The 22,634-nt window shown below is 38.5% G+C and overlaps 2 protein-coding genes across 2 annotated transcripts in view; both read left to right on the top strand.

Moving 5' to 3' along the window:
* The window catches only part of LOC146333046 (hexokinase HKDC1-like), a 93,912-nt gene that overhangs the window by 23,453 nt on the left and 47,825 nt on the right, over positions 1-22,634 (top strand). The gene's annotated exons all lie outside the window — the stretch shown is intronic.
* Positions 1-22,634, top strand: part of hk1 (hexokinase 1) — a 29,444-nt gene that overhangs the window by 3,237 nt on the left and 3,573 nt on the right. The window contains exons 2-20 of the mRNA XM_084718772.1: positions 6,161-6,323; positions 11,480-11,628; positions 11,819-11,938; positions 12,188-12,283; positions 12,466-12,565; positions 12,764-12,947; positions 14,509-14,664; positions 14,781-14,868; positions 15,198-15,343; positions 15,765-15,957; positions 16,055-16,166; positions 16,557-16,705; positions 18,875-18,994; positions 19,318-19,413; positions 19,650-19,749; positions 20,101-20,284; positions 20,501-20,656; positions 21,210-21,297; positions 21,750-21,895. Of these exons, the coding sequence (XP_084574898.1) occupies positions 6,161-6,323; positions 11,480-11,628; positions 11,819-11,938; positions 12,188-12,283; positions 12,466-12,565; positions 12,764-12,947; positions 14,509-14,664; positions 14,781-14,868; positions 15,198-15,343; positions 15,765-15,957; positions 16,055-16,166; positions 16,557-16,705; positions 18,875-18,994; positions 19,318-19,413; positions 19,650-19,749; positions 20,101-20,284; positions 20,501-20,656; positions 21,210-21,297; positions 21,750-21,895 (2,546 nt within the window). The remainder of the gene's footprint in view (positions 1-6,160; positions 6,324-11,479; positions 11,629-11,818; positions 11,939-12,187; positions 12,284-12,465; positions 12,566-12,763; positions 12,948-14,508; positions 14,665-14,780; positions 14,869-15,197; positions 15,344-15,764; positions 15,958-16,054; positions 16,167-16,556; positions 16,706-18,874; positions 18,995-19,317; positions 19,414-19,649; positions 19,750-20,100; positions 20,285-20,500; positions 20,657-21,209; positions 21,298-21,749; positions 21,896-22,634) is intronic.

A 22,634-nucleotide genomic window follows, 5' to 3' on the forward strand; every position in this document is an offset into this window, starting at 1 on the left:
AGAACACGGCATTGTTGAGAGGAGGAATGCAAACAGAAAGGAGAGGGAGAAGGAAAAAGGGGGGTGGTAGAAAACAGGGAGGAAGGACAGAAAGACAGAGAGGGAGTGTGAGGGATTTCTTCCTGTAATTTAAATCAAGCTCCAGGCGGCGTCAGAAAGTTGTGTGTCAGAGGTGTGTTGAAGGGAAAACATGGCCTTTAGAGAATCATGCGTGCAGACCACAGAGGCTTTGTGTCACCTCAGTGGGAATGTCAAACTGGAATCTCCTATTTTGGTCAAAAAAACCTGAGAGAATGAAGCTTCATATGATTGATGATTATGAATTACTGTCATTGTGCATTGTATTTTCTCTACAACCCACAGCAGAGATTTTCATCTGAGCTATGCAAGATCAGATGATGCCCTGCTGCAATAAAGTGCTTAGGCATGGTTTCTAGCTGCAGAGTGCTGAGTCATAGTACAGTGATGCTAATTTATTCCCCGCAGCAGGAGCTGACTTTAGTCTGGGCTCAGTGGCTTTCTCTTTGTTTGATGTGGAGAAATGTAGATAATACCTGCTTTTAATCCTCCCTCTTTCTAAACCTGCAGGCCCAGGCTGGTCACATTGTTATTTAAGTGGACTATTCAATTAGCTGATTAAGAATACTTTCTTATTTTTACCATCCATTTGAATAACAATCTAAGTGAGTTAGCTGAGCGCCCATGTGTTATATACAAGCTGGTGACTGTGAAAGCAGGATCGCCCATCTTGTATTTAGCTGTGCAGGTGGTAGTGATAGGAGGAAAATAACCATTGTGATTATCTTGGAGCAGCGTACTAGCAGACAGCAGCAGTGTGTAGCAGTTGGCAGGAGCAGAATGGGTTGGGAGCTTAAACAGAGCATCATGTTGACACGTCAACCCTGAATGGATCTGTTTACATCAGCTGACCGTTAGAGTGATGCACATGTCTGCAGTAAACTAATACATGCTTACCGTCTTTAGTCACTGAAATAACGTGCTTTAAGAAGGTTAAACAGATTAATGTGTTTTGGGACCACAATATGGCATAAAGACATGATATGTAGTATTAACTCATTACATTTTATGGCTATAATGTTAGTAAAAAACAGTTGGCTAGTATTATTTTAAGGACCAGTGTGTAGGATTTAGTGGCATCTAGCGGTGAGATTGCACATGGTCTCTCCCTCCCGTTCCAAGCTTGTAGTAGAACCTACAGTTGCCAGAAAACCCCCACAAAAATCCAAAAGCTTTATCTACATGTCTATGTGCGGCTACTTTAGAAATATGGAAGACTGTGTGGAAGAGGACCCGCACCCTCTGTAAACATAAACAGTTAGGCCATTAAAACTGCCCGAGACTCCCAGTCCCAATGTGTAGCCCTCTACACCAGAACCAGAGATATCATCTCTTTTATTTAACACCGTTGCTGGATGTTTGGTTTCAGATCAGAGTGTGTTATGCTACCTGTGGCTAATGTAGCCTTAAGCTGCTAGCCTCAAGCATAAATGAAGAGTGGGCTTCAGACTGGTTTTTTACATTTTACATTTTCTTATTTTCAGTCTTCATCTCCAACCAGAGCTCACTTGATACAATTGGACTCCCTCAGTAGCCACTAAAGGCTTTCATGTGTAAAATCAGTTCCCTTTCAAGTTAGTTTGTTATCATCTTTGACAGAAGGTGATGACTGGAATGATTCATAAGGTCTGGATTTGCAAGCGCAAGTGCTATCGAATGACTCAAGATGGCAAATGCAAGTTGCATTTTAAGAAAGGGCAATTTATGCTTTCGGTGATTATTCACACAATGCTGAGATATGATATATTATTTGACAGATAACATTTGACATGTGCAGTCAAATAATTGTGGTATTTTCTTGACATGCCATTAATTTATGGTGTTGTTACCCTCAGTCAGCTGATGTGAGGACTAAGTGTCTCTGTGCTTCTCAGACGTGTCTTTAGATTTTCTTTTATTTAGAGCACAGAGCTTAGAGAGAGCTGGAAGGACTTAACCACAAGAGCCAGACCACTAAAACTGAAACACAGAGCTGCAGACAGAGTATTGATTCTCAATGGAATCACCAGTAGTCACAACCATTTCACATTACATTACATCACATTATAGGGATTCAGTTGTTCCACTGTGAGTATCACAAATATCAATTAATGGAAGGTTTTATTTAAAGAGAAGTATGAATATGTCAGTACAGGACCAAGCTTATAAAACACAAGACTTTTGTATGTACACTGGATTTCTACTCCTTATTCAGCCATGAAATTAAATGTTACCCTCTACACGAGATGTTGTTCACAGTAGCTCTTGCTCATCTCAACTTTCACTTCCTCAAGTTAGACAGCCGACCTTGGTCAAACAGACCACATTGCAAAAACACATACAAATGCAAGAGCAGCAACCTCTGTCTATGGATTTTTAACCTGTTTGTTGCCTCAACAAAGGGACACACCAGGACAAATCACAAGGATGTCACAAATGGCCAAGGCGACTTTCAAATACTCTTTAAACTGTTAAATCTTTTGTCCTATTTACCAAGTCTATAACAGTTTGAAGATTTATTTCATAATCTACACTGTATATCTACATATTACATGAAATGCATTTACTTTGCATGTGCATTTGAGCGTACATGTGTGGATGTGACATTTATAATGTGTTGCTGTATTGTATGCCGTATTTATCCGATGCTGAGGGCAAGCTGAGCATCATTAGGTTTGGGCGTTATCAAAGCACCAACGTGTCACTGCAGTTAAAATGTCTCTTCAAACCACTGACTAGACCTCAGTGTAAAGGAGAAATCAGATTCTGGTGAAGTCCAGCAGGTTAACAGAGTGAATGTATTTCACTGAGCTTACGAAGGTGAGAGGTAACATTTACTCAGCTGTGGTCTCCAGAATGACAAGAACATGTGCTAATGAGCTCGAGACAGACTCCACATTTACACAGGATATAAGGAATGTGACACCTACAACGTAGTTAACAGTTGGATGGTGCTGTTCTCATGTATGTGACTCCCCATCCATGTTGGCTTACAACAGAAACCAGAAACAATGGCCTTTGTCCCTGAGTTACAGCACACATATTATACTATAAAATCCAGCTATATGGTCAGCAGATGTACATTTTATTACTGTAAGTACATTCACACCCAAACTGACATTGTCATGAACCAATTACCAAACACCAGAGCTGTGCAGGAAATACTTGTTAATATGTGACTCCTAAAACAGGAAGTTACAACATTCCTATCTGATGTCTGTTACAATGAGCAATACTAGTAAATTATCAAATGGGCGTCTCAGTACATACAAGCATTGTTTGTCTGTGGATATTAAATCACGTGAGCATGTTTGTGTGAACAGGAGTGATCCTGTTCACGAGTATTTTATATATATCTTAGATATTCTGGTTGTCATTGTTATGAAACAGACTGATGATAAACCTGTTATGCTCTGACAGCTTCAAGAGTTAATCCTGCTGCAGTTCACCTTCATTTTACAGAGCAAGTCTTAATGAATAGTGGCAGAAGAAGTATTCATATCCTTTACTTAAAGCTATAATATATACTATTTCTGTATTTAAATGTATGTATATATTTCCTTGACCTATGTCGTTACATTATCCCAAATGTTTCCAACAAAGGTCAAACTCAGAGAAATCTATAATTTACTCAAAATAACGGTGCGTTTTTAATATTAGCTGCTGTTTGGTATAACTTTTGGGAATGCATGGGATACATTGGATGAAGAGTGAGGAAGGTAGTCAGTGAATGTGACTAAGCATAATGTGAGTAAAACTTAATACATTACCTTATCTGTGAACATTATTTCTGCCTGAGTCATGTCTGTCTAACAGTGAAGATTACTCCCATGATCTCATGCTACTCCACGACGTCAAACTCCTTTTATTATTGTTTTTTGTTTTGTGAGAGAGATCCCTACCAACAAAACTTAGATATTTATAGTAAAGTTGTAGTTATTACGAGTGCCAGTTCCTTGTAGTAGCTTTAAGTAAGTACAGTAAATATGTACATATATTCAGGAAGAGGTACTGAAAGTAAAAGTTCTCAATGCTGACAAATGGCTGTACTATTACATATTATAGCATTAAATTATTATTATTACGCATAAACTGTTTGTGTGATGCTGAAAACATGAAATGTTTGTGTGTGGAAAAACTACGATTATCAAAGTTGTCGATTTGTTTTCTATGAATCGGCAAATTGATTAATTAACTAAGCATTTCAGATCCACGTCTAAAGTCTTGGGTAGTTGAATTTATAACGAATCATTATATTTTAATGAATGAAATACTGTATGTTTTGTTTGAAAAATACTTATTTTTAAGCTGTTAAAAAAATGCTGTGAAGTAAAAAGATGTGCCAGCAATATTTCGCTCTGAAATTTAGTGGAGTAGAAGCATAAAGTGGCATGAAAAGGCAAGGTTCAACGTACAAGTACCTCAAATTTGTACTTAAGTACTCAATTTGAGTAAATATACTTGGTTGGATCCTGAACATGACATTCAACCAGAGTTTTGTATCTGTAATATTCAGCTCTTGGTGTGTCTCCCTCATGAATAAAGCAGGCCTTTGCTTCATCACAGTGTGATGCAACAATGGATTTCACCAGGATTGTTTAACATCCTGTTCCTAAAAGGCCAGACAGCAGCTCACACTTTTGTGTGTGACAGTTTACACACTGAACACTTTCAACAGGAAATCTGACCAGTCACGATCTACAGTACATCCAGGCGTGCTGTTAATAGCTAAGGCACACCTAGCTGTGCTTTATCTGTGGGTTTGGTGACACAGTTGCGTTTATGGTGACCTGACAGTCATCTTATTTGTCACAGACTCTTGTCACTGTCATATCCATAATAAAGTCACAAGGAACAGCCATCTGTTTAATGTTGCCTTGATAACAGCAGTGAGTGAGTGTCCTGTACTTCCTGGTCTGTCTGTGTGTCACATGATGATGCTGTACTTTTTGTTATATATTGACTTTACTTAATGAGTACGGTGTGGTGAGAGGTCAGTTATTTTGCAATACGACAATATAATTTTATTTTGTGGCTCTGATTCATTTCTGGGTTAAGTGGAGCTGGGATCAATTCAGAGTTATCTCAGGCAGTCCAGGAAGTGGATTATCTCCATGGATCATTAAAAACATTAATGGGGTGGAGAATTATCACATTCACTGTCCGCATCATCATGCTTACAGAAAATGAAGGCAACGTCAGTAGAAAATCCAGTACATCTCAGTCACCGTGATTTTTTCGGAACATTTCTTTAATTTGTTTTCTCATTACAATAAAACAAGACATCAACAGCAATAATAAAACGGACAAAAGAGTAGGACAGACATATCAAAAGAGACTTCCAAGAAGCAGAGACACAAAATGTAAGTACAGGCATAAAGTCCACTTGAGTTTTCCTGGAACAGATCTAGCCTGTCAGCAGTGAATTGTCTCTGTCACAGATAGGTACAGTACAGTAAATGCATCATACAAGTTATTTCAACTCAGAAAAGAAATTAAATTGCGAAATCAGAATTAGGTCAGATTATTAACTCACGTGTAAGATTTGGCATTAGACTGCTGGGAAGGAGAAGTTCTCCACATATTCAATAAAGGGAAACCAGCTTCTGTTTGACTTTTTAAATGATCCTTTCAAAGTGGATCTCAACTTCTCCACTTTAAGACACATCATGACTCATTTAATCCACTGGAGAGTGGGCTGGTAGCTTTCCACCTTGTTAAAATTAATCTTCGTGCTAATAGTAAGGTAAATGCCATAGCATTTGACTGATCATGTTATGAGCTATGGAGTGTACTGATTAAGGATCTATTGTTTTATTGCACATATATGAATACACTTCAAATACTGAGCTCCAGAAACTGTTTAATGAGTTACATGACCAAAACATATGGGCAGCTGTCGCTGGTGACTGGTGACATCTAGGACAACTGTCATAGGAAACTAAAAAAAAAAAAAAAATTCAGTTACCATAACCAAAAAAGTGAAAGTGAGTTAGTCTGTGTTAGAGGACAGAGTTGTAATGTGTGTGGATATTAATTGTAAATATTAATGAGTAACGGTTAACATTAAGAAGATTAACACTTAACACTTGTTTATTTTCAGATCGATAAGTACTTGTACTCCATGCGTTTCTCTGATGAGACGTTAATGGACATCACGCAGCAGTTTCGGAGGGAGCTGGCCAAAGGACTGGGTCGGGACACCAACCCCACTGCTGCGCTGAAGATGCTGCCAACGTTTGTGCGGTCCATCCCTGACGGCTCAGGTTAGTACCCCCAAACCATTCTGTCACCATGGTTACAAGCACTATGACAAAAGTTAGCCAGTTTGCCTATTTAATCACTGTAGGCTGCACACTCAGCTTTAAAAATGTTATTCATGTTAAAGGATACTTAATCAAGCAGTGTTTGCTATTGTGAACTAGAGCTGTCGTGGTGGAGGAATTTCCCCTGTGCTGATTTAAGGTGATTCAGAGTTGTTCAACTGTCTGATATGAGGCATCAATACGTTTGGTTTGAAACTTTAATGTTTCCCATACATTAATTTTTTGTGGCTGGTCGTCACAATATCAACATCAGCCATTGATTTTCTATTTTTGGAGCTGTGTGCACCTCTCCGTTGTGTCTGGAGGGGAACCCTTGATTTACAAAACTCTCACGAGATTTGTACTCGTTGTTGAAGTTAAATTTATCTTGCACAATCTTTCACAGGTCTGGAGGTTCTTTCTATATATGACCCTCTCCCACCCTAACAAACTATTTACAACAGATTTGTCTGTGAACACGACCACAAACAGGCGCGCACCATCAGGAGAAAATGGCAATGCAAAAGGAAATATTGGATTTCTTTATGAATCCATCAAAAAGAATAAAACCTGACTGATCAGAATAAAGAATAATCAGTAGCACCTGCAGCTCAGGTGCTAACGCTTATCAAGCGCGTGGAGATAAGAATATACAAGACGTGATAAAAAACTTTCTTCAGGGTGAACACAACAACACTTTTTGTGTATCAGTGTAAAGTCACAACTTTCATGCACTGTCACCCTGCAGTATATCTAATGATCCGCTTACCCTGCTTCGCCTGTAATCCTAACGATGTCAGTGGTCGCAGTTTTATCATCATCATTTATTGTGTTAATCTGCCTTTATAATATAAATCAGTGCCTAGTTGCTGTTGTATGACGTCAGATCATTGCCTACTTTATGAGTAAATAACACTGTCTGTGATCACCGTTTTATCATTATCATGTATTGTGAATATCTGGCCTACCATATAGCCTACTTTGTGTATTGTTACTATCAGATCGTTGCTTGTTTTGCAAGTAAAGAAAGTGTCAGCGGTTGCTGTTTTACTATTTGCCGTTTTGTCAACAACATTTACTGTGTCAGTCTGGTTTTCCGAGCTATATGTGACCAGCGCTGTTGTGTTAGATTTTGTGTATGTTTTCTTACATGATTATTACTTCCACTGACAAATATAGTGTCTTCATCAAAGTATACAACTTATTTTTTAGGGTCATGATCATGTAAGAAAACATCCATTGCACATTTAACAGAATTTATTATTTACATTATTTATAATTATCAGATCTTTTTTGTGTGGTTGAAACTCTGTAAAACATGTTCCCACTGCTATGATGCAGACTTATGCAGTTGTTTTGTAAAAGTTTGTAAGTACATGTAGTTTGTGCTGATTTCATTCAGAACCACATTGGTTTCAATTGTTTTCATAGGCGACATCATATAAAGCTTCGTCCACACGCAGCTCTGTGTTGTGGAGAAATTGTATATGGCACATCCAGTTTTTCTGATGCACACCCACAGACTTTTTTTCTGGCTACACTAGTGTTCAAAAGGTTAATGTTTGTAGTCAAGTCACAAACTGTTTGTATCAAGAAGCATATTTGAAGCATTGATTGATTTGTTAAACATGCTCTGCACTGTTGAGGGGAATAGCCTCATGGAATAAAATATAAAAACGTGAACATAGGGGTGGTTGCAGTTACTTGCCATCCCCTGCAGTTGGCCTAATTTGGGGTTATTGTGACAGCCCTTCCTTGGACCCCGGTCCAATTTTGGAGAAGCTCATAAAGTTTAAATGATCTATTAAAATGACTTTTAACTTATTTTTTTCTTCTCTTTCTTGGCTTTTCACAACATGTATTGCTCCTCTGCTTTATCTAAATAATAAACATACTGACCAAGCAGAGACAGAGAGGACCCTTTTTGGAACAGAAGCTAAATAAAATCACAAATACTCAGATCAAATGATCATTCGAAATACCTTGCTACACGCAGTGTTAAACTGAGCCATGTAGCCACCAGGAGGGTAGTGTATTGAAATGGAGAGAGAGAAAAAACGTTTATATACATTTCATAGTTGCTGGGTCCTATGTCAGCTTTCAGAGCACAGAGAAATAACTGTGGCAGGAAGTCACCCACATTTATGTCTGATGATCTACATGTGTTTGGCATGTAGGGAGGAACAAGATAATCACAGTAACACGGGGTGAACATTCAACTCTTATACAGACAGCTCTGGTGCTGCAAGTCAACATCAGTACGACAGCGTGCACAGTTGGATCAGATTAGTAGCAGAACCTTTAGCAGAACCTTTTGTGACAGTTGTTGATGATGACAACTTAAGTTGTTTTTATGACTTGAGAACCAGCTAGACAAAACCTTTCTGATTGATAATGCTGTATTATGAAAAGAAATGTTTATGTTTTAGTAAATGTATGACAGAAAGTACCGTACTGTACCTTTCACTCCTTATCTGGCATCCTAGCTGCTTATATTATCTTAACCTTAATTCAGAAGGCAAAAGTTTCCTCTTTCTTGCTGTAGTGACCTTTCCTCTGCACTTTAATATTGTTATCTCCTCTCTGTCCCTGCCATCATGTCCTTGTCTGCTTCATGCTGTCTAATCCTAATTTAATGCAGTTGCTCTGCCCTTGTAACTCACGTGAATGCAAGTCAGTTTGTTCATACCTTGTACACGCTGTACTTTGGGATGGCAGTGTCTGTCCATTTGAAGGACAGGTTTTATTACCTTTGTCAGCTGAATATTAATGGAGCAAAACTCTGTTTCTCTCTGTCTGTCTCTCCTTTCCATGCAAACACAGGTCGTCACAAATAAATCTTAAATCTACTTTAGTCCACAACGTGAGAGCTGTACCTCCACAAACAAACACACATCAGAGATTAGCGCTAATCCTGCTGCCATTGTTAGAGAAGACAGTGACAATTAAAGTCCAAATCCGAATGTTACAAATGATTAAACATAATACAATAATCTGAAGTATTTTAGGATTATTACTATGTCTGGTTAGAGATCAGAATTAGCCTGTGCTGTTCTATAGGAGGTAAAGACAGATAAGATCTTGCCACCTTCTTAATTTGAGCTGCTGCAGTATGTTTCATTATTTACTATATACAGATAACACTGAACAGCCATGGAAAATAACAATTACAGTGTTATCACCTGTCTCTTTTCTCTTTGTTCCCACTCACCAACATAGAATTTGCGATAATTATTGTTTTTCGTCATTATTCTGATTCCAGCTGCCTGTTTGTTTACAGAAACCAACATTGACACAGATTTTTTTTTTACGGATCTGCTGCATTCCTTTCATATAAATTATCAGTCAGTCTGCACCACCAACCTGACCTCACATTCTGACCTGCACAAATAGTTGCAACAGAAGATCATAATAATGTGAAATAACATTTTTTCCCTGAAACATACTAACAGAACTAACATACTAACAGAAGTCCTATTCAAATCTGATGTGATTTCTTTATATATTTATTGTGTTTGGAGAATTTGAGGCATTTCATTTGACCTATAACGACCCTGTCAGTTGTCCCCTGGTCTGTCAATAAAAAAGTAAAAAAAAAAAAGTTACACTGCTGGATAAAATTGTTTATTATATCATAAAAACCTTCACACAGAAACAACATAATGTGGCATTTCTACATTTTTAAGCACTGTCCACAATCTTAACTGCCAACCATTTCAGAAAAGCAGTCAAACTTTCTGACCTGTAGGACAACTTGTCAGTACTTTCTGTGCACTGGAGATGAAAAGTTACAGTTCGACTTGTTTGCGCTGGATCACTAAGGAATAAGAGTTGTAAGGGAACAGACACTACGTTCATTGAGTTGAGGGGTACAGCCTGGTTTATCACTTCTTATCAGAGGTCAGTATGCTCTCTGAGTCCTAATACTAATGAGCTATGATAAGCAAAGAAAGATTTGTCCCAGTTATGTTCCCAATTCAGACAGAAGTAATTTCCTACAGTCACTACTTATTTCCAAATAACCACGAATTAAATATCTACCAGGATTTCATGGGATTTAACTGTGACAGCTTCATAGGGTGGAATTATCTGTGTATGTTTGTATTTTTAGGGATTAGGATTGAAGTTAAGATCAAGGTTTGCATAGTCAAGGTTTCTTTCCGCAACATTTTAACACACTAGCATCCATTCATGGAAATCACATGTACTAGACAAACTAATCTGCTTGCAACACGTAAGAGAGAAAGATTATCTGACATTTTATTATAACAGTGTCAGTTTGAATAAAAGGAAACAATGGTGACAGTCCACCTTCTGGTTTGCTGCTTTTTTCCTCAGCTTTATAGTGACAGTTTAAATTCCTCACAAAGGATCATCTCTGATAAGCTCTTCATTAGTTAGTGTGGCTACTGTTACTCCTCTGGCGGGGTTGGGCAATCAGTAACCAATAACTACACAGGGAAGTCATCTCAGGTCATCTTGATAGAGTTGATAGAGGACAGCTTTAGTTTAAAGACAAGACCTAACTTATGATAAAAGTGAGATCTCAATTAGCTTTCCATACACTACTTATTCTCCATGTTGCGTATACCATGTACTCTGTGACATTAATTCACTCTAGAGTGATAATGAGAACAGTATTTTGCTGCGCTAACAGAAGGAAGACGTACTGATAATGCATGTCTTCCTGTTGCGTAATAAAGAAAGGAAGAGTGAGAGCAGCAGGAGCATCAAAAGGGGGGTGAGACAATATTTATAATGAAATTTATGCAACTTTGGGTGACCATGTTCTAAATCACATTTGTGCTCTGATTTCATCATTACATGCCCAGATAGACAATCTAAACATTTTCTTGCTGTTGTGTATTTCTTTTACATGTTAGTACAATTACAAATACGTAATATTTGCATGTCAGAACAATGTTAAAGTGTCAACTATAACTTTACAGAATGGCTCTGGGAATCTGGGTTACATTACTCTTTGTTTTTTTGCACTGCTGATTAGATACTAAACTTAATGTTGTCTCGGTACTTGAGTCTATCAAATCAATCTAAATAGACATTTCTCTCCCTTTCTCTTTCCTCTACCTGTCTTCCCACTTTTTCCATCTCAACAGAGAAGGGAGACTTCATTGCGTTGGATTTGGGAGGCAGTAACTTCAGGATCCTCCGTGTCAAAGTGAGCCATGAGAAGAAACAGACAGTTCAGATGGAGAGTCAGATCTACGACACACCAGAGGACATCATTCACGGCAGTGGAACAAGAGTAGGTTTATACTGAAGTACACACACACACACACACACACACACACACACACACACACACACACACACACACACACACACACACACACACACACACACACACACACACACACACACACTCACAAACTCAAACACAGCATCTCTTCAGCTCAACCAGAGACTTTCTCTCCCTCCTTCCACCTCTGTTGCAGCTGTTCGACCATGTGGCAGAGTGTCTCGGAGACTTCATGGAAAAACAAAACATCAAAGACAAGAAACTTCCAGTGGGATTTACCTTCTCTTTCCCGTGCCAGCAGACCAAACTAGATGAGGTAAAACAACATTAAAAACTGATTGTAAGATAGATTAATTTATCAGCTGATCAAGGTTCTCGAGCATTAATCAGCCGTAAAGTACATTTCTTGTATAGTTTGCTATGTATTTGACTTATTTGACACTTTTTATTTATTGTCTTTTTTTCAAATGTGTGAGGAGTACCATGCAGTACATTTAACATTGTGAATTGTAACACAGACCTCTACAATGATTATCATATCTGTCTCATTCTCTTTTCTCTGCAGGGCTTTCTGATAACATGGACAAAGCGTTTCAAGGCCAATGGAGTGGAGGGAATGGACGTTGTCAAGCTGCTCAACAAAGCCATTAAGAAACGAGGAGTGAGTCTTATCTTTTGTCTCATTTGTGCTCAGTGGCTGCCACAGTGAAGTCATCAAACTTGTTTATCCTAATGCATCCGGTTTAATTCAAACTGGGATGCAGAATGGCACAGATGACGGCAAACCATGGCTGTCTAAAAAATATATTTTCGTGTGTCAGCGTTTGCTTTGATTTGTTTCAGGACTATGATGCTGACATCATGGCTGTAGTGAATGATACTGTGGGGACAATGATGACCTGTGGTTTCGATGACCAGCGCTGTGAAGTCGGAATTATCATCGGTACTGCAACAATGTGCATTTGAAAAGTCAAGGGACCAGTCAAATTCAGGAGCGTATTTGGCATTGTTACATGTAAAATGAAAAAACAACATCTGTCTGTTTGCCGAGGGAAAGGAAGCAATCAGTTAAATGCATAAATCTAATAAGTCAAATAGAAGTTAGATTAAATTGTAAGGATATGTGTGTCTCTGTGTTTAGGTACGGGTACCAATGCGTGCTACATGGAGGAGCTCCGTAACATTGACCTGGTGGAGGGAGACGAGGGCAGGATGTGTGTGAACACTGAGTGGGGAGCCTTCGGAGATGACGGCAGGCTGGAAGACATCCGGACAGAGTTTGACAGAGAGATCGACCGAGGCTCCATCAACCCTGGCAAGCAGCTGTATGTCAAACCACAACTATTACAGCCTTGTTCATCCCTGAGATCATCTAAATGAGCTACTTTTTAAACTGTGAAGAAACCACAGAATCAGATGAAGATTAGCTGTCAGCTACTCAACCATCTGGTGTTTATTGTTCTAGATGGAGAGAGAGAGATTGACATGATTTAGAAAATGTTTATTCCCTTATATTAAGCAACACATTCTTGTGAGTTTTACTGCAAGCTCTGGCAACACAATAATGCTCTATAACAATATCTAGCATATTAAGCTAGCAGATAAAATCCAGCAGCAAGATTAACATTTAAGCTACTACAAGGAGTTTTTAACTGTTTATGAAACAGTCATAATTTATTACTGATGTGTCAGTATGACCTAGATAAGTTAATGAGACCATCCACTAGATGACTGGATATTTCTATATATTTATTGATAATTGCTGCCACCAGGTCAGGGTCTCCTTGAAATCAGAATAAGCCTGTGTTTACATTTTCCCAGACAAAGTTGCAGTGAGTAGTACATTAGCCAGTTACAAAAGAAGCATGAGGAGATTTTTATTCAGATAATTTTATTGTTGATGTCAAATTTTTATGGCTGTTACAAAGGAATAACCATAAAATTTGGCTTTTGGCCACATGGGCCTCCAAAATCACCAAAATATTAAAGTTCCTTTTGGTAGCTTTAACTTCTTGTTGTATCAAGTGTTTTGTATCAGCTGTCATCCATACAAGCATTTACAACACTTCTCAAACTTCTCAACATGCTTACATAGGATACAGGAAGTGTATATGTATATCATTTCATACCACCGGTGCAGCTTGTAATGCATTCTCTTCTTACATAGAGCATTTTTGGTAGTAGTGATATACCTCAAGATTGAAGATGAACTTTACTGTCATTGTGCAAACAGATAAATTTGCAGTTTTGCTATCCTCAAAATGGTGCATTGTATTAAGATTCAAACATATTTACAAAGAATAAATAGACAAGAATGAAGTATGATATTAGTGATAAAAAAGTACATAAATAAGCAGTAAAGCAGTTAAGTATAAAATACAGTTCATAAAATACAAGTATTAAGTAAGTAGTAAGTAAGTGACATATTAAATTTTGCACTAGTATTGCTTAAACCCAGCTGTTTTATCTTGAGATGAATGTAGTTTAGATTTGTGACACTGTGCTTCCAGACCCAAGTTGTACAGCATGTTTGCTGTATAAACAAGTTGTCAATTCGAGCCCTGCACTCTGTTATTATGACTAGCAGAGAACAAGCCAGTACTCTCTGTTAGCTCTTTGCACTTGTTTTTTTTCCACATGGAAGGGTTTTCTAAAAATGCGAGATGCCTTTAGCTTCACCATCATATCAGTCAGCACATTAAGTGCTTCTTCAGAATTGTAAACAGGCAGAAAAATGATTTAGTGGCGCCTTTAACTATTAGAGAACAGGTATTTATTGGAAAAAAGTATATATCATGAAGTTTATCCAAAGCTCAGGATATCTAACCAGACATTTCTGTATGTGTTGTTTGACACACCACTCGTTTTCTCATTCCTGTGTGGTAGATTTGAGAAGATGGTCAGTGGCATGTACATGGGGGAGCTGGTTCGTCTCATCCTGGTGAAAATGGCCAGAGAGGGCCTGCTGTTTGAGGGCAGGATCACCCCTGAACTCCTCACAAAGGGGAAGATTGAGACCAAACACATTTCAGCCATAGAGAAGTAAGTCACACTACATTTAAATTCACATGCATGTTCTTAATTGAGTAGAAGCTAAATAAAAAAGCTTGATATTTCTAGACCATCATAACTTCTCTGTCCATGTCTTTCCTGTGTAGGAGTAAGGAGGGGTTATACAAGGCCAGAGAGATCTTAACCAGACTTGGTGTGGAGCCCTCAACTGACGACTGCATCGCTGTGCAGCATGTGTGTATTGTTGCAGAAATACCACGTAAATGAGGGAAAACGATACATATTCAAAGTGTATTCAAGAAAAACAAACAAACTATTTAAAGCATGTGGAAAGAATAAAATGAAATCAAAATTATTTAGCACTATTGGTGTAATTAATTTCTGTCCGCATGGTTTTAATTGCAAACATAATTACGTAAAATGCATCCTGCCATACATACCAACCTATCTGAGATCTGAGGGTTAAATCTGCTGTAGATTCATGAGAAGAGTTTAACAAAAAATAAAAGGTTCTTTGTTTATTTTATTCTGCATTACATGAAGTTTCTCTCCTCCTCTTTCAGGTTTGCACCATTGTGTCTTTCCGCTCTGCCAACCTGATTGCCGCTGTGCTGGCAGGCATCCTGCTCAGGCTAAAGGAGAACAAAGGCGTGGCGCGGCTCCGAACCACCGTAGGCATCGATGGATCTCTATACAAGATGCACCCACAGTGAGTGTTGATAGAATCAAAGATACAATAAAAATGTGTTTTTACATGCTCTGGCAGCAATGATATTTGTTTGTTTTATTAACTTTTTGTTATTATGCATCTCGTTGCTCCTCATTTTTCCACAAAAATCGTTGAGAACTGCTGTCACATGTTTGGAAGTTCCTTATGTTGTGCAGAAGGGTGTAGGTTTTGTTTTAACATCAGGGGAGGCATACATTAAGCAGGGATGTTCTCCCAGGAAGTTTTGAGTGTCAAACACTTAATTTCCTGCATTCTATTTATTTTTCAATGCACCAATTTTTGCCTTCTCAGCAGCAATTTGTAGTGCGAATGTATCTCATCTTAATTAGTATTTAGTATATACTGTCTGAGGAAGACCACATTTCTTACTAAAAATGAAACTCTCTCATGTCTCTTTCAGATATGCCCGTCGTCTTCATAAGACGGTCCGTCGTTTGGTCCCAGACATTGATGTTCGGTTCCTCCTATCAGAGAGCGGCAGTGGAAAAGGAGCTGCCATGGTGACAGCTGTGGCCTACCGGCTCGCAGAGCATTCCCGCCAAATTGCCGAAACGCTGTCCGAATTCCGCCTGACAACCGAACAGCTGCTGGAGGTGAGGATAGAGAGATACTGTAGTGTGTGTATTTGTGTGTTTGTGCATCTTTAAATGTGTGTTACTTAACTATTTAATTTACTCTTAAACTCTCCAGGTAAAGAGGCGAATGAGGATAGAGATCCAAAATGGCCTTTCAAAGAGCACTCAGGACACTGCTACTGTAAAAATGCTGCCAACCTTTGTGCAAAGCACTCCTGATGGCACAGGTAACACACAGTCACATACATACACATGCATATTCGAGCTGGCACATATTTTAAAACCTGTATTTAAATTTCTTTCAAAAAAAGTCCTCGTAATTCAATGCAGATTTTTTGCTTGGCCACAATAACAACAGTAACATTTTAGATGGAGATCATCAATGTAAACTAAGCAGGAAGCAATTGTTGGAGAATTGCAGGTTTTAATATATGAATGATATCTCAAATATATCTCCAAAATGTAGACAAGAAGTTGGATTTTTATGTAGACATCCTCATCTATTCTTCTGGAGCATTATACAAGGAATATAACCAAGGTGTGTGTGTGTGTGTGACTGAGAGAGATGGTTACTGTTTTATTTATTTATCCGGTTCTTTGTCCGTCTTGTTGTCCAGAGCACGGTGACTTCCTTGCTTTGGATTTAGGAGGAACCAACTTCAGAGTTCTGTTGGTCAAGATTCGTTCTGGTAAGAGGAGAACGGTGGAGATGCACAACAAGATCTACGCTATTCCTCTAGAAGTGATGCAGGGCACAGGAGAGGAGGTGAGATCATTTGACTCATTTATCTGTGTAAAAACCAACTGAAGTGGTGCGTACAGTACACTCGAGCACAAGTCAGACGGATGGGTGAGAAACTTTGAACTTAACCTTCTGTTACCTTGGTGGCACGGTAAAGATTATGTTAGTTATGTAGGAGGTTGGGGGTGTGACACTTGTTAGCTTAGAGGTTAGAAAATAGGATAGAAGCAGGGAAGCAGGTTGATAGGTCAGGTAGGCAGAGAGGTTGATTGGTGGAGATTAGCATTGAGTTGACGGTCTTTAAAACATAGATTTGAACTTAACTCTTGTGCACAGGCTGAAGCTAATCCCGTCTGTCACCTCTGGCCTTCTCAGACTTTACTGTTATACACAGGACACGAGAGTCAGAATAGACATGGCGCAATTACTTAATTTCACAGGTGTTTTTCACTTATTTTTTATGGGTTGCATGATATTGGATATTTTTTGTTTCTATATTCTCATATTTTCCAATTAGTTTTGGTCTATTGCTCATGCTGATATATGCACGTCTTTACGTCTTACGTTTTTTCCCACCTAATTGCAGAGAACATCAAATCTCTCCTGTAGTGGACTGCACATATTATTTCTGTCTAATCATGATGGCCCTCTTGCAGATGCAGACATGAAATACATGCTTTTTCAAAATGTACACATTCACAGGACAAAATATGAAAATGACTTGAATTTTATGTTGCATATAAAACATGCTATATTTATTTTTATGTAACATTTTCAAACAGAACAGGCTTATAGGATGCTCTCCTTGAGACAATTTTGCAACTTGTCACAATATCACATGTTGCAAAAGAAGTAAATAAATGTAATCTTTGTCCACAGGGATCATGTGAACGCAGTTAAAACCAACTGAAAGAATATAAATAGACATACTGTTCTTTTTTTCACCCCGTTGAATGAATGAACTCACATTAGTACATATGCTTTAGAGACAGTTGCTTAATGATAAATGCTGTTTTAAATGTACCAGAAAGATAGTTTATTGTTGTATCTTATCTCACAACATCAAATGCCAATGTTTTGGGTTGGTGAAGTGTCCCAGTCACAGCAAAATAAGACCAAAATAAGAAGATACAGATAGAGGGCACTGCCACACACTTCTGGTAGGTCGCAGGTGATGATTGAGAGGGAATGTTTTTGTATCTGCATCGATTTTTGGGAAAGTCCTGCTTAGTTTGCCTGCAAAGACAATAATATATTAACTGAATGAATCAGTTCAAAACAGGAGTCCATTGCGTGGAAATACATTCCTCTTGATTTGTAAAAAGTGAAGTAAAATTTGTAATGTTGAAGGAATGGTTTGGCTCTTCCTCACAGGACTCAGAGGAATCACTGCAAATAGCAACTTTGCTGACTGTTTTGAAAACTTTGAAAAATGTCCACCGTGCAGAAATACTTGTTGTACTATCGTAGTCAGTGGTTTGTGTTACATAATCATAGCAACTTAGACATCTTATTTAAAGACATCTCCTTGGACCTCAAGAAACCGGAATGGACATTTTTCACTATTTTCTGACATTTATAGAGGTTGCAGCGCTAGATTAAACATGACATTTAACTTAAGTTGGTATTTGATAACCACTAATCAATAAAGCTAGTGGCAAGTGGATTTTTGACCCACTTGCCTGGAAAAAAAAAGCTGGATGCTGATGTGTAGTTGGTGATATCACGCATTTCTCAGCATATCTCTATGGGGCGGAAAAATGCCACTCATGACTTTGTATCAATTAAAAGTCAAAGCATGTAGCTGAAACATCTCAGTCAGTGATCTCACATGTATTTTCCATCAGCCGTCCAGGACGAAACATCTGCTGTGATATAACTGATGCGGGGTGTGATCAGAAATATGACTAAACTGCCTCATCCATACAAAGCAGTGGTGTAACACTTTTCTTACCCACATAGTAACACTATAAATACACCTATAAAATATGTAAATGACATCACTACATCCACATTTATATAACACAGTTATATAACACTCGATGTAATCTATAAAATCCATCATGTGCCTTTTAAAGCCCATTGGGATTACATTTTCAAATTTTCTATTAGAATTAGAATTAGCATTATTTTCTTAATGCTGCCAGACATGGTACTAATCTATCACATATTGTCATATCTTTCTTTTTCCAGTTGTTTGATCACATTGTGCAGTGTATCAGTGACTTCCTGGACTACATGGGGATGAAGAACACACGTCTTCCTCTGGGCTTCACCTTCTCTTTCCCCTGCCGACAGACCAGCCTGGACGCTGTGAGTGCACAACTCTTCCTTCCTTGCTGATAGACTGTCTGGCCTCTTTCTAATCGTAGATCTTAAATCAGCTGTGTCTCAAAACTGAACCTGCTGCAGAATGGCTCCACTCAACACACATATAACTAGCGTCAGTAGAAAAATCCGAACGTTTCCAAAATGACTTTTTCTAGGAGCAGTTTTGGTTTTAGATTGACAGTACTGATGAGATTTGATGAGCCCAAGCATAGAATTTTCTGAGACAATGAAATTATCGCTATGCAAAATATCACAACTTTCAATTGTGTGTGTGTGTGTGTGTGTGTGTGTGTCTGTGTGTACAGGGCATCCTGGTGACATGGACCAAGGGTTTCAAGGCGACAGACTGTGAAGGAGAAGATGTGGTAGGACTGTTGAGGGAAGCGATTAAAAGGAGAGAGGTAGGATATAAGCCATTGCGTATTCTTTTCTTTTTTTGTTTGTTTCTGTTAACTGTTGCAGTTAGTTTTCGGCACCAAAACTACTTGGTTAGATTTAGGAAAGATCCTGATTTGAGTTAAAAGAGGCCCTGATGGCCAACTTCTCCCATCTGCAGCTGCATCTTTCAGCTGAACACGTCACTGTGTGCAAAACTGTAGACTATGATGTTGCATAATATTTCGTGTTTCCTCTTCAGGAGTTTGACCTGGATGTAGTGGCTGTAGTAAATGACACAGTGGGAACCATGATGACCTGTGCCTACGAAGAACCCACCTGTGAGATCGGACTCATTGCTGGTTAGTTTCCCTCTTATTGACTCTTTCTCATACACATTCAGGTTGTGTCTGAAATCATTCTTTCACTCCCTACTCTCCTCCTAGGGACTTCTGTGTAGAGGACTATATAGACATAATAATCTCTGCTCTGTTAATTACAGCGCAGTGCATTATGGGATATAGTGCTTGTTTAGTGACCAACATTTGTACACTACTTTTCACTATGCATTGTGGGATACTTTGAGTCAACTATATAGGGTATAATAATTGTCACTACATTTGGACAGTACTACAAAATGGCAAAGTCACTATGTAGTGGAGTAGAGTATATTTTGTGTGCTCTATTCATCTAATGTGTTTGTCTGATTGTAGGCACTGGCAGTAACGCATGTTACATGGAGGAGATGAGGAACGTTGAGATGATCGATGGAGATGAGGGACGGATGTGTATCAACATGGAGTGGGGGGCTTTCGGAGACAACGGATGCCTTGACGACATCAGGACAGAGTTTGATCGCGCTGTGGACGACTTCTCCCTTAATCCAGGCAAACAAAGGTTAAAATCCCCCACATCCACATATTCTGTCTACATTCTTCAAGTCAGAGACACCTGTTTGTATTAATATCATTGATATTGTATTAATATCTCACTTACTTACTATTTACTTATGAACCCTTTATTTCCCAGACTCATAGCTTTATAAATGACCTCCAATATGCGCAGATGCATTTGTAAGTCTGTGTATTTTTTGTGCTTGCATGTGTTTTACAGATATGAGAAAATGTGCAGTGGCATGTATCTTGGTGAAATTGTGCGGAACATCCTGATAGACATGACCAAGAGAGGATTCCTGTTCAGAGGACAAATTTCTGAAACACTGAAGACCAGAGGCATCTTTGAAACAAAGTTCCTCTCTCAGATAGAAAGGTAAAAAAAAAAGCTATGCTGGACTCTTATTTAAATGTTAGGCTACTGATGCTTTTATCTTCAATATCCAGATGAAATGGTATTTTGAGAATATCTGGCTTCTGTATAACAAAATGTTTATGAATGAAACAGGATAGACTGGGAGGAATTTGATTTTATTGGTTTAAAACTGGGCGCATTGTAACCTGACAGACCATGTTGCTAGTGAGTTAACAAATGAATCTTAGCTCTTTTCCACTAAAAAATGAAGAGTGACTGATGAGTGGATGTCACAGTATTCTTGTTTGAAAATGGTTGGTTCAAGCTTACATGAGCACAAATAATATTTTATCTTACATGAAGAAAATATGGCTGGATTTTGATTGAAGAATACAAAGAAAAGGATCTTTTGTATTTTTGTGGCATATATTGTTAAATAGGTGCACAATGACTGGGGATGTCATCTAAAGGGATCAAAAAGGCATTTGTCAGTTCATCTCAACTTTAAAATTGTATTTGACTTTTTGGTTGAGTTTCTCAAACTCAGTTTGTATGTCTTTGTCTCTTTTTCCAGTGACAGGTTGGCTTTGCTGCAGGTGAGGTCCATCCTGCAGCACTTGGGGCTCGACAGCACCTGCGATGACAGTATCATAGTCAAAGAGGTAAGCTACAGTAAAATACAATATGTGTGTGCATAACCAAGCATTGTATGCATGTTTAGTAGCTAATCCAGTCTCATGCTCAACCCTTGATTTAATATCCAGAGCAGTTATCAACACAAACTTCTGACCCTTATTGGACCTCACATGGTGTTTGGAGTGAATAAACACTCAGTTTAAATCAATAGCAGAAACACCTCTCTGTATAATGCAGTGCAGTTAGTGGACACTGTGAAAGAGTCTGAGCCTCACAATACATTGTTATCATGCTTGTCTTGTGTAAAAGGCAGGAATATGTGACTATTACAAAAGTACAAACAGAAACAGACATGTTAGGTTATGTTTATTTTCAGTGTTTGTGGAGTGATATGATACTCTCTGGTTCAGCAAACTGTGGCACCAACAGTCTGTTAAATGTTGCAATAATGATAATATTGTTTTTCATTGTTACACAGGTATGTGGAGTAGTGTCACATCGTGCAGCTCAGCTGTGTGGGGCAGGAATGGCGGCCGTGGTGGATAAGATCAGAGAGAACCGAGGACTGGACCATCTGAACATCACTGTAGGGGTGGATGGGACGCTTTACAAACTACATCCACAGTAAGCTGAACTCATCAGTAACTGATTGTATGAAAGTATTTACTATCCACTGAAGGGCTGAAGAAACAAAGATGAAATGTATCCTATCATGACCAGGTCATTCTATTGACTAGTCTAAACGACTTGTTATCTTCTCAGGTTGTCTATCCGTAGGTCCGTCCCTGTCTTATGATCTCAATATGTCAGGGACACCTTCAGAAAGTTTCTTCAAATTTGGCAGAAATGTTAACTTGGACTCAAAAATGAACTGATTAGATTTTGCCTGGTCAGAGGTCACTGTGACCTCACAAAACAGGTTTTTGATAACTCTGCTAATTTTGACAAAATTTCACACAAATGTCCAATAGGATAAAATGATGAGGTAATTTTATATTCAAAAGTCAAAGGTCATCATCATTGTGACATCATAATGTTCTGCAAAAACACTTTTCTCTCATATTATTCAACGCCATAACTCAGGAGTGGAAACTGTGATGATATTTCATATTTTGCTGGACAATGAATTGGTGATACTAATCACTGGTGGCCACCTTGAAACCGTGGTGATTGTACAGATCTTCTGTGATGATGTGGTTAAAGATGTGTGTGAAATTTTTCAGTTGCTAATTGTTTTTTTGCTGATATTGAGCCTCAGTTGATTGTCAGTCCACAATGTGACAAAGCTCTCTATCAGTCCTCTGTACGCTGTAAAAGTAGTCCCTATGTGAAGACAGCAAGTTTCTCATTGAAAATGATTCAC

This window comes from Lutjanus erythropterus, chromosome 1 (assembly GCF_056507025.1).
Source record: "Lutjanus erythropterus isolate fLutEry1 chromosome 1, fLutEry1.hap2, whole genome shotgun sequence".
NCBI classification, from domain to species: domain Eukaryota; kingdom Metazoa; phylum Chordata; class Actinopteri; order Lutjaniformes; family Lutjanidae; genus Lutjanus; species Lutjanus erythropterus.